Here is a 12,021-nt window from a genome sequence, read left to right on the forward strand (position 1 = left end):
GGGATGGAACCTGGGCCCCTGGCAGTGAAAGCATGGAGTCTTAGCCACATGACCGCTAGGGAAGTCCATCCAAGTTCATGGTTTTCACCATGCGTGCCTACACATCTGGTTCTCTGAGCCATGCTGGCCTCACCCAGTGGCTTGCTGAGCATCTTCCACTGGATGGGTCCAGAGACCCTTCAAGCCCACCTCACCTCCTTTAATTCATCACCTTGTCCCCTCAACTGAGCCCCACTTGGCCTATGTTCATGGAGACGCCACTCAGCTCGCCTGGGTCAGAACCACAGGGTCGTTGTTCACTCCTCCTCCTCTCACGCAGTCTGCTGGCAGGTCCCATTGATCTGTCTCTATGATGTCAACCCCAGGCAATACTCCTTGTCACAGCCTCATTCTAGCCTTTGGCACCCCTCACTGGACTTCTCCTACGTGGTCGGCCCACCTCTCTCCTCTCCTTCCGATTCAACACACCCCTGCCCTAGCTCTGGACATGTCATTCTTCGGCTCAGAAACCTCGCAAAGCTGGTGGCAACTGCAAGACCAAGCCCTACCTCCTCTTCTCTGGCAGCCAGGTCCCCCAGCCTGGCCCTGCACCCCTCCCACAGTTGCACCTCAGCCCCCCTCCACATCCCCCTTTTACCACCCTCACTAGCTCAAACTCCAGGCCCTCTTGGCAGCTACCTCCTTCCTAAACCCTCCTCACTGTGGGCTCTGTGGCCCTGCACTCCCTGGGTATTTCTGCCTCTTTTTAAAATATAGGTATTCTTTTCTGTTGTTGTTGTTTGCTCACTGGGTCTTTGTTGCTGCAGATGGGGTTTCTCTAGTTGCAGAGAATGGGGGCTACTCTCTAGTTGCAGTACACAGGCTTCTCTTTGTGGTGCCTTCTCTTGCTGTGGAGCACGGGTTCTAGAACGTGCAGGCTCAGTAGTTTGAGCACAAGGACGCAGTAGTCATACCCCGCAGCTTCTAGAGCACGGGCTCAGTAGTGGCGCATGGGCTTAGTTGCCCCACGACATGTGGAATCTTCCCAGAGCAGGGATCAAACCTACATCCCCTGCATTGGTAGTCAGATTCTCGACCACTGGACTACCTGGGAAGCCCTCCTTCTGTGTTTGTGCCTGCCCCTCCCAGGCCACTTCAGAGGCTCCTGATCTTCTGGCCAAGGTCTCCAAAGTTCCACCCTCGGCCCTCCTCTCTACCTTCTCCTCTCTTCTCAGACCTTCAGGTGCCAACTCTCCTGAGATGGTCCCTTTATGTCTTCCCCGAGCTCAACACCTGCAAAGCCGTGCCTGCTGGGCCACCTGCCAGGATGTCCCTTACCCATCTGAAACTCCTCACATCCCCAGATGAACTCAGCATCATCCCTGCCTGGCAGTGGGGAGCCCCATGCTGTTTCTCATCTCGAAGCCTCTGCCCACACTGTCTCTTCTCCTTGGAGTCTCTCCACCCTCAAGTCTATCTGGAAAATGTGCGTCATCCACTGCCATTGCCGTTTTTTTAAAAGACTAGGGCAGGGCTTCCCTGGTGGCTCAGTAGTAAAAGAAAAATACGCCACCTGCCAATGCAGGAGACACGGGTTCCATCCTTGGTCTGGGAAGATCCCACATGCCCGTGCACCACGACTACTGAGCCTGCTCTCAAGCCCGGGAGCTGCAACAAGTGAAGCCCTAGAGCCTGTGCTCCACAACAAGAGAAGACCCTGCAATGAGACACCCAGGCGGGCCACAACTAGAGAGTAGCCCCGGCTCTCTGCAACTAGAGAAAAGCCTGTGCAGCAAAGAAGACCCAGCACAACCAAAATTAAATTTAAAAAAAATTTTTTTAAGCTAGGGAAGCGTCACGGAGGGCCCCCTTAAGTGCTCCCAGAGTCAGGATGGCATCTTAGCCCTTATTTTCCCCATTGCCCCCAGCTCATCCCTGAGACCTACTCATTCCAGCCGCTCAAATTCTCTGAAGGTCATCCCTCCTCTCCACCGTTCATGCTTGGCCTCCATCTGGGTCACCTCCATGCCCTCACTGGCCCTGCAGGACACCTCCTGGCTGGTGTCCTAGCTCACAGCACTGACCCTTCCCTTCAAGCCCATCCTTCTCTGAGCTGACTGCACTGTCCCCTTACTTAACATCTTCCCTCACACAAGGGACAAAACCCAAACTCCCTTGGCTTGCACTCAAAGCTCCCCATTACCTGAAACATGAATGATGACTACACTGCTCCTTATTTCCTATGTGACCTGGAGCATGTTATTTAACCTCTCTGGCGCTAGATTCATCACACCATCAAATAAGGAAAGAGGACCAGCTCTGCCAAGTGCCAGGTAGATTGATAATGCTGTGATGAGGGGCAGAGCATGTATTCATCATCACAATCAAATGGCTTTATTAACTGACTCCGTGCTTGGCAGTACATTTAGGACTGACTGACTTGGGCTTTCTTAAGGAGTAATGCATTGATAACAAGATACACAGATACTGAATTCATTTAAAGACCTCTGCTGCTGCTGCTACTAAGTCACTTTAGTCGTGTCCAACTCTTTGCAACCTTGTGGACTGTAGCCCACCAGGCTCCTCTGTCCATGGGATTCTCCAGATAAGAATACTGGAGTGGGTCGCCATTTACTCTGCCAGGGGATCTTCCCCACTCAGGCAGTGAGCCCTCGTATTTTACATCTTCTGCATTGGCAGCTGGGTTCTTTACCACTAGCGCCACCTGAGAAGCCTTAAAGTACCCCACCTATTGTAAACACAAGTAGAGGAGGAAGGTGGTGAGTCAGGTGTGAAGACAGAGTTGTTAAGACCCAACACTGAGGAGAGCTGCCTCCCGCAGTCTAATCCTAAGTTTCTGCTTTACTTTCCACATAAGTAAGGGCTTCACTTGTGGAGTGTCCTGTGTCCACGGCAGTCAGTGAAATACCACATGCCGTGCCTTCTTACATGACATGAAAGGATTTCCAGCTAGAGCAATACTGCTGGAGTCACCGACCCTTCAGTTCGCATGGTGGCGCATGGTGCATGGTGCACGTGGTGGCTGAGCGCCCCCGTACCTCTCTCAGGTAGTGCGTCATGAACCCGTCGATGATCCCATCTTGTTCCAGTCCTATGATGAGGTTTACGACGCTGGTAAATCCGAACACCGCATACACTAGAGCAGAGAAAGCAACAGTTCAGAAAGCCGCAGCTCAGGGGGCAAAGCCTAAGAGCTTGGCGTCCACCAGTAATGATTTCTTTTTTACTTTTAATTTTATTTATTCGGCTGTGCTAGGTCTTAGCTGAGGCATGTGGGATTCTAGTTCCCCAGCCAGGGATTGAACTCCAGGACCCCTGAAGTGGGAGCTTGGAGTGTTAGCCACTGGACCACTGGGGAAGTCCTCAGTAATGATTTCTTGTCATGTTTTCCAGAAGACTCTATAGATGCCATCAACACAGACTCACAGAATATACCTCCCATGCACACAGCTGGAGCCACCCGCCAGTGTCATGAACCTGCAAGAGGACACCCATTGGGAGGAGTGCATGACAAGGTCCCAGGGGATTCTACCAGGCTGCCCAACTCCCCTCCTCCACTTCCTACACCTTGCTGCCAAGGCCACATCTGCATTCCAGCTGGGCGGCAGGAACAAAACCATTCCCCTGTGGCCCAGGGAGCACAGAGGTGACCATTGACCCAAAGAGATCATTCACATTACCAGGTGGCCCGACTCAGAGTGTATCCAACATGCTTGCCTTACCCCACACTGGAGATCCTACGGACAAAAAGTGGTTGATGTGAAAGTAACGGTTGTTTTAGGAAGGAAGGCTAGTGATTTTTAGAAAACTGGATATGAGGTGGAACCATTGAATATTAAAGAGGGAAAGCCACAGCATCTTAGAGAATCTCACTAGGGCTGTGAGAAGCTCCTCAGTGGGCTGAAAACTACCAGCAACAACTACCAGCTGAAAACTACCAGCTAAGGAATAATACTTTTTAAATAGTGAGTGATCAAATTTAGTATGTGGCGGTTTGTCAATAAAGCTTTCTGTTCAAATCATAATAAATCAGCATCAAACTGTGTAATGGGCATGGATGGTAAAAAAATCTGGTGGTGGGACTTCCCTGGTGGTCCAGTGGTTAAGATTCTGTGCTCCCAATGCAGGGGCCATCGGTTCCATCTCTGGTCGGGGAACTAAGATCCCACACACTGCATGGCACACCCCAAAAGAAAGAAATTTTTAAAAAAATTTAATGGTGAATATAAAAACAGCTGTGAAACAAGAAAATACCCAGGAAGGCAGGCAAGGTTAACTCACAGAGCAGCGAAGCCGGCCTTGCCCCACGTCTGCAACCAGGAGTGCAGTGTTTACACTTTCCCCAGGAAGAGCGGGAGGCCCACACGTGCCCTGCCTCCCCATGCCTCTGTGCAGCCCTTTGGTCCAGATCTCAATGACAGTGATGAGCCATTAGGTGATCAGCCATTGCGTGTCTCCCGGAAGAGGAAGCCTTCAGCAACTGATCATTCAGCTTTTCTACCGACAATCGCTGATGCCAACAGCAAGGTCAGGCTCTGGGTCACCGATGACAAGGACAGTCCCTGCCCTCCAGTCAGGGCTGCACTGACTGACATGAGGACAGAGGGCTGAGGGAGAGGAGGGTACTCAGCCCTGAGGAGCCTGGAGAAACACGAGTGCAGCTGAGCAAGGGCTCCACGGAGCACGGAGGTAGGGGAAGGAAGCCAGCAGCAGGAGGCCAGTCTGCAAACGTGGGCAGAGACCAGACCAGCGGCAGGGGGACTGGAGGCAGAAAGAGGACATGGATTCAGACAGGCCCAGCTCATCGGCTGACTGGCTGTCAGGGCTTAGGTAAGTTTCATTTCTCTAAGCTTCAGAGTTTTTTATATGCAAACTGGGAGAAATCTGGGGCATCAATGCTGTCTCACTGGCTGTAACCTTGACCCTATTTCTCAGCACCTCTGAGCCAGATTCTTCGTGTGTGCAGGGAGGATACTTTTGTGAAAGAAAGAAAGTAAAACTGTTAGTTGCTCAGTGTCTGACTGTGATCTCATGGACTGTATCTGCCAGGCTCCTCTGTCCATGGAATTCTCCAGGCCAGCATACTCAAGTAGGTAGCCATTCCTTTCTCCAGGGGATCTTCCTGATTCAGGGATCAAACCCAGGTCTCCTGCATTGCAGGCAGATTCTTTACCATATGAGCCACTAGGAAAGCCCTGTTTGTTGTGAGGATTAACTAAAATGATAATGCTAATGTGCTCAGACTCATACTAGGCACACCACAGGTGCTCAGTCAGTGGTGTTTTCATTTATTTAAGATACATGTGCATTTGCCAGGCAGTGGTTCAAGTACTTTACAAACAGTATCATATTTAATGTTTGTACCAACCCTCCACGGCAAGTACTATTATTTTCCACATTGTACAAATGAGCATACTGAGGCACCGGAAACCGCTAAGCTCAAAGCCAAATGGAAGGGGCTGCACATAGCTGGCTGAAGGCCGAAAGCCAGGAAGGAGCTGGTACAATAGCCGCGGTCAGAGGTCAGAGCATGGCTCAGGGCAGAGATGAGGAACAGAGGGGTGTCCTGCCTGGGTCCCAGCTGGGACAGGGTGGGGTCCACTGCTAGCGAGAGTCCTTCCCTTAGAGGGAAGCAGGGCTGCGTCTTATGGAAATACTCTTGCACTTCGCATCACCTTAAAACAGACAGAGTCTCACATGTTGTGCTCTGAGGTGGACACAAAGGGCCCCCTCCCATGGAGACATACCATAGAACAGTGGGTCCCGAGGGGGTTTTCTTTTGACCAGGACACGAGCCAGCAGGGCCACCAGGAGCAGGACGACCGCAGCAGCCCCTACAATCGTCCAGGAACTGCAATGACCAGAACAGGGAGGTGGTCACTTATCAATATAAACACACGGGTGCGTGGAATTTCCTGGCTATTGAATGCATTCTCTCCCAGCGCAGCCTCTGCCTGCAGCCCAGGCACTGTGGCGTTCATGAAGTTTGTCCACAGAGCTTGGGCCCCTCTGGGCCACCCCGTGACTTTCAGGGACCAGGACCAGAGCCACCAGGTCCTCACTCTCTGTTCATCCCACCCACCTGGGCGAATGACGTGCCCTCTACTACTGTCCGTCTGCCATTGTCCACCTGCTCCTCCAAGCCCTGTGCCTGATGTCCGACAGGCCTAACCACTGAATCTGCCTCCTTCCACAGGGCTGGCTGGAAACCCTCACACTGAGCTCCAGGGAGCATGCAGGAGTCAAACAACTACATCACCTTCTAAGGAAGAAGGGCCCCAGGCTGTGTGTATAATCAAAGGGACCAGAGGACCAGGCCAACCCAAGGAGAGAAGAGCTGTGGCTGGGCCCAAGGCCTGAATGAAGCCAGCGCCCCCACACCCAGGAAGCCAAGGTGAGCTAGGCTGGGCATAGCCCTGGACTTCCTCCTGGGAAAAGGCATGGCCCAAGGGGACAGGGAACAAATAAAGCCGCTCCTCAGCAGGACAGAACAAGGGTACAAGGCTTGCTGCAGTGAGAGGTCGAGGGACTGGGAGGCTGGTACCTACTCTGCCCCTGCCTGTGGGCCTTAGGAAAGTCATGTCATTGCATCATCTGTTTTTTAGTTAATTAAGACATATTGAAGGACTTCCCTGGTGGTTCAGTGGTTGGGACTTTGCTTTCCAATGCAAACGGTGTGGGTTCAATCCCTGATTGGGGAGCTAAGATTCCCACATGCCTAGAGGCCAAACAATCAAAACATAAAACAGAAGCAATACTGTAACAAATTCAATAAAGTCTTTAAAAATGGTCCACATCAAAAAACCTTTAAAAGAAAACATATTAAGGAAAAATGCATTACACACCCCCATAGGCCAGTCACTGTGGATGAAATAGAGAGACCCCTGTCTACACAGGAAGACCTATCTCAGTGGGCTAAGCTCCCTCACCCAGAGGTCACCTCCAGTCCTAGGAGGTATTCTCTCTCTCATACCTCCACACCGACAGGGCATCCAGTTCTAGACGAAGCACCGCCCAGCCCATTCCCAGGGCCTGCTTACACTAGGGCCTCCTCAGTAATCCTCGAGAGCTGCTCTAGAACCACCCCTTAGCCAAGACCCTTACACACCATGACAGAGGATGTCTGGATAACCTTTGCTGTATGTCCCCAGGACTCCTGGAAAGTCAGAAATCTGCTCCTAATGTCAGAGAGGGAGTGATCCATCTGTGTGCAGGTAGACGAACCCCAAGGAGAGTGGCCCCAGGTCCAGGAAAACTGTATCCTGTGCACCTGGCCCCAGGCCCCACTTAAGAGTCGAGGAGTGGTTTCTGGGAATCAGCAGCACCCAGGCTTTCAAATGCCACTGCAGACCTACAGACTTAGAATACTTCAGGTGTGGGGTATGGGAATAGGTTAATTTTTTCAAGATGCCTGGGTGAGTATGCACAGAAAGTCTGCCTGGGGACCTCTTTTAAGAGTTTCAGGAACTGATGGATGAGTGAGGGAGGGAAGGAAAGGGAGAGAAAGAAAGGAAGGAGAAATGCATGGATGATGGATGAATGGATGTTTGGATGGATAGATGGATGGACAGATGGATGGATGACATGATGGATAGTGGGTGAATGGACAGATGAATGGATGGATGATGAATGGTGGAAGAATGGATGTTTGGATGGATAGATGGATGGATGACAGACGATTGGTGGTGGATGAATGGATGGATGACAGATGGATGGTTAGCTAATGGATAGTGGATGATGAATGAATGGATTATGGATGGATGGATGGTGAATGATGGATGCATGGGTAGAGGCATGAATGGATGTTTGGATGGATAGATGCATGCATGACAGATGATTGGTGGTGGACAGTGACTGAATGGATGGGTGAAGAATGACAGATGAGTGGACGACAGATGGATGATTAGATAATGGATAGTGGATAGTGAATGCATGGATTGTGGGTAGATGAATAGAAGGATCCAGGGTGAATGGAGGACACAGTTCTATGATAAAAATGAAGACAACCATGTCAGTGACCTCCTATTTCAGAGACTGAAATAGGAGGTTTCTAGCGCCACACATCAGTGGATGCTCCAGGCTCCTCCTGTAGGATGAGCCAAAGGAGGAGATGATGAAAGAGGAAACTAATGTAAGTCAGGAGCACACTGCTGGGCAGAAGCATCCTGTGAACAGAGAAGAGGTTAAGGTGCTGTGTAGGCTGAAGGATCAGGAAGATCCCCTGGAAAAGGGAATGGCTACCCATTCCAGTATTCTTGCCTGAAGAATTCCATGGACAGAGGCCCCGGCAGGCTACAGTTCATGGGGTCACAAAGAGTCGGACACTACTGAAGCAACTTAGCACAAACGCACACACGCACGTGTAGGCTGACAGAAGTTTTCATCACAGCCTGACTCCGGCAAGGCCCAGGAGACAACTCCCATCCCTGTTCCCATCAAGGACCCAGCTCACAGCCAGCACCATCACACAGCTGGTGCTCTTCTAGACTAGAGAACAGTATAAACTGCTTCATGGTGCCTGCTCCCACTCTCTACCTCTAGGGGAGGAGCAAAGGATGAAGAGTAACTGGTGCAACAGAGCATCTGCATCTCCCAGTGACAGCCAAGTGCAGGACCTGCTCAGAACAGGGAGAAATGGGTCCAGCAGGGACCCGGAGGTAGGGGGAGGGGTAAGGGCTGCCACTAACATGAGGGTGGAAAAGCTGTTAGTCTTGTAATGTGTGTGTTTGAGGATGAGGCTGGGGAGCAGGGGGAGAGTTTCTGATGCCCTTACATGAATAGATGGCTACTGAAAGGGATCATGTGTGGGTGAGTATGAGTTGTGTATGTATGTGTGTGTCTATGAGATACTGAGAGAGAACTCAACTCTTTTCCTGATGCCTCGACTTAAGTGGCTTTTTCTATTCTTCAGGCTTTTGTAAAAGGTCTGGTGGGAAAGAATCTTCAGCTAATTCAACTAATGCAAACTGAATGGGATGCCTGGTAGGCAGAAGTCCCCCACCCCCACCCCTCTCTGCCCCGCACTGGACAGGACAATGCTAAGGGGAGCCATGGCCTGAGAAGGTAAATTCTGACCACAAAGAAGTAACTCTTGTGGAAAAAGCACAACCAACCCAACAGGAGCTCAGAGGAGGGACAGACAGAGGGAATAGAGACTCCCCTGCTTGGGGGGGAGTCTGGAAGAGGCAGAGGTGGCATTTTACTCCAGGTTATAAAGTCCAGGTGTGGCTTCAACCATCAGTGACAGGAAGGAAGGTGTCCCAGTCCCAGTGAACAGTGTGAGCAGCAGCAAGGAGGTAGGGGATTAAGGAGTGTCCGGGGCACAGAACCAGGTGGTGCTAGTGGTAAAGAACCTGCCTGCCAATGCAATGAGACTCAGTTCGATCTCTGGGTCAGGAAGATCACCTGGAGGAGGGCACAGCAACCCACTGCAGTATTCTTGCCTAGAATATCCCATGGACAGAGGACCCTGGCTGGCTACAGTCCATGGGGTCTCAAAGAGTCAGACATGACTGAACGGACTTGGCCCAGGGGCACAGAACAGTCCAGTGCGGCTAAAGCACCAGAAGAGCTGACTGGGCTGGGCCGGAGGGCTGAGGCAGACATGCACAGGGCAGCGCAAAGGGAAACTCCCCGGGAGGCTTTGCGAGAGAGAGGGCTAGTACCTCTGGTGGGGTAGGGGGAACAGGAAGGAGGAAACAGATGCTAGCCCAGCCTCAGGACTGATGGGGAAGGAGAGTGGGAGGGTGGGACGGAAGGAGTGGAGGAAGAAGAGGGAGGAGTCAAAGGCTACTGGGATTTTAATCTGCAGGAGGACAGGAAGAATGGCTGGAACCAGTTTTTCAGAACCCCCACAGGGCCCAGCAATGTGCTCAACACACAGCAGCACCTAGTTCAGTATGTGCTCAGTAAACGCAACCACCCCCTTCCCAGGAGCCGAGATCAAAATCTCAGAGTCACCCTCAGATCCTCTCCATGCCACATGATCCTTCCATAAGCTGCGTGACCCTCCCTCCCAAAGATCCCCTCCCCAGGTCACGTCCCTCTCCCTGCACTGTTCCCTGGTCCCCTACCTGGAAGGCTCTGTCCCTAGATCTTCCTGGAGCCATCTCCTGCAGCTCATGTCACCTCCTCCAAAAAGACTTCCCTGATCCCCAGTCCCCCCAATCACTCTCTCAAATCGCCCCATTTTATGTGTTGATTCTTGTCTCAACAACAACTTCCCAGATCTCTTGTGGTTTCTTGATAGCTATTTCCCCAGCACCTGAAACTGTGCCAAGCATACAGTGTGTCCTCAGTAAATTTTTGTTGAGCTGCCCATAATGCCATTTCGGGAGGGCAGAGTCCCCCATGCACTGTATTCACAGATCTGTGACATTCCCTGCCCAGAGATGCTTCTTTCAGGAGTTGTGCCCCAAGACTGGGTCAGACCAAAGGCAGTCATTCCCCATGCCCAGAGAGCACCCCCGTAGATGGGTGGAGTCTGGATAAGGCCCTCAGCCCCCGGAACGAGTGAGGAGGAAGTCACCGCCCCGTGGGCAGACACTTCACAGCTTGAAGGTCTGGAGAGGGGGTGCAACATACACACTGATGCAATTTCCTTAGCACCAACTGCTGTGGGAAACAGCGCAGGTTACTTCCTCCTCTCGGCTGACAGCAGGAACATCGGCAGGCTCAGAGGCCTGGCGCCTTTCCCGCCGCTGGAGCAGGCCGGCCGCTGCCGCCTACTTGGCCAGAAAGCCCTCACAGGAGAGCCAGGGTTTTGAACCAAGTCCATCTGCGGCCTCCTTCAGCCCCACCCATTTCTCTAGCATGGAACTGCCCTGCCGCTTGCCCGGCTCCCCATCCTATACTCCATGGGCGCCTTTATGGCATCCTGACAATAGGATGCAAATACAGGCCATTTGACAGACCGGAAAACTGAGGCCAGGCCTAGTGCCAAAGCCAGGCCTAGAACCCAGGCCTTTGCCTGTTCATTCCGCGCTATTTCTGCTAGTCATTCACAACAGTTTCTAAAATTAATACGAAATGAGAAGTATGTGTGTGTCCATACATGGAAACGTTCCTGTGAAATGCAAAAGGAACGAGGCGCGGCCCGGCTCCTAGCTGTTGGTGTGTGGACCGCCCCACCCCTGTCCCTGGGCACTTCAAGGGCCAGAGGCATTGCCTTAATGACCCCTGTAACCCTGGACACCTGGCTGGGATACCAGCACCGCAATACTTGGAACGACACCCAGCACTCGGCCCCAGAACTAAGCCCGAGTGTCAAAGATGCCAGCCCGAGCGAGGATCCCGGCCCACGGGACTCCGGGGGCCTCCCTTCCTCCGGTCGGCCGCGGAGAGCCCTGGCGGCCGGCGAGCCTCTGCCCTGCCTGGCGGTTCAGCCCCCTCCGAAAAGTTGCTGGGGCGCCCGCCGCGCCGACCCCCGCCGCTTGCGCGCGCCCACTCACTCGTGTTGGGCAGCCAGGTGGTTGAAGACGTAGGTGACTGGGATGGCCGAGAGGGACAGCACGAAGACCCCCGTGGCCGCCGAGGCACTCATCGCCGCTGCCGCGCCGCTCGCCCTTCACCGCATCCCGCGCGGGCGCCCCGCCCCAGCTTCCGGCTGCGCCCGCGCCCCTCGCGGGTGCCCTTCCAGGCGCCCCGCGCCGCGCCGCGCCCGCCCCGCCCGCGCGCCCCCCGTGCCGCGCCCTCAGCAGCGCCCCCTCTGCGCGCCCGCCCGCAGCCGCCGGGTGCGCAGGGCCGCGGCGCAGTCCCGGGAGGCGCCCTGCCGTCCTCCCGCCCAGCAGCGCTGGGGCTCCACCGCGAGCGTGGGGCGGCGCCGAGGAGTGGCCAAAGCCCCCTGCCCGGGGACAGGTGTCCCCCGAGGCGCGCGCTCTGAGGGAAGGTGGCAGCCAGGGAGGCGGGCTCGGGGCGCCGCCGGGAGCTTGTCATCGACGACCCATAGAGGTTCTGGGCCGAGCTGTGGGCCAGCATAGGGTGGAGCCACACCCGGGGGTGTCGGAGCGGGAAGAGCCCGCG

At 53.6% G+C, this 12,021-nt stretch overlaps 1 protein-coding gene across 2 annotated transcripts in view; it reads right to left on the bottom strand.

Moving 5' to 3' along the window:
• The window catches only part of TM6SF1 (transmembrane 6 superfamily member 1), a 30,558-nt gene extending 18,591 nt beyond the window's left edge, over positions 1-11,967 (bottom strand). Inside the window, exons 1-3 of one of the 2 annotated variants that reach the window (XM_018066207.1) lie at positions 11,451-11,967; positions 5,748-5,851; positions 3,039-3,136 (exon numbers count right to left, since the gene is read on the bottom strand). In XM_018066207.1, the coding sequence (XP_017921696.1) occupies positions 3,039-3,136; positions 5,748-5,851; positions 11,451-11,542 (294 nt within the window). In that variant the 5' untranslated portion in view covers positions 11,543-11,967. The remainder of the gene's footprint in view (positions 1-3,038; positions 3,137-5,747; positions 5,852-11,450) is intronic. The other variant, XM_018066206.1, reaches the window with a different exon arrangement.

The sequence above is a fragment of the Capra hircus genome, chromosome 21, assembly GCF_001704415.2.
Source record: "Capra hircus breed San Clemente chromosome 21, ASM170441v1, whole genome shotgun sequence".
Taxonomy (NCBI): Eukaryota; Metazoa; Chordata; class Mammalia; order Artiodactyla; family Bovidae; genus Capra; species Capra hircus.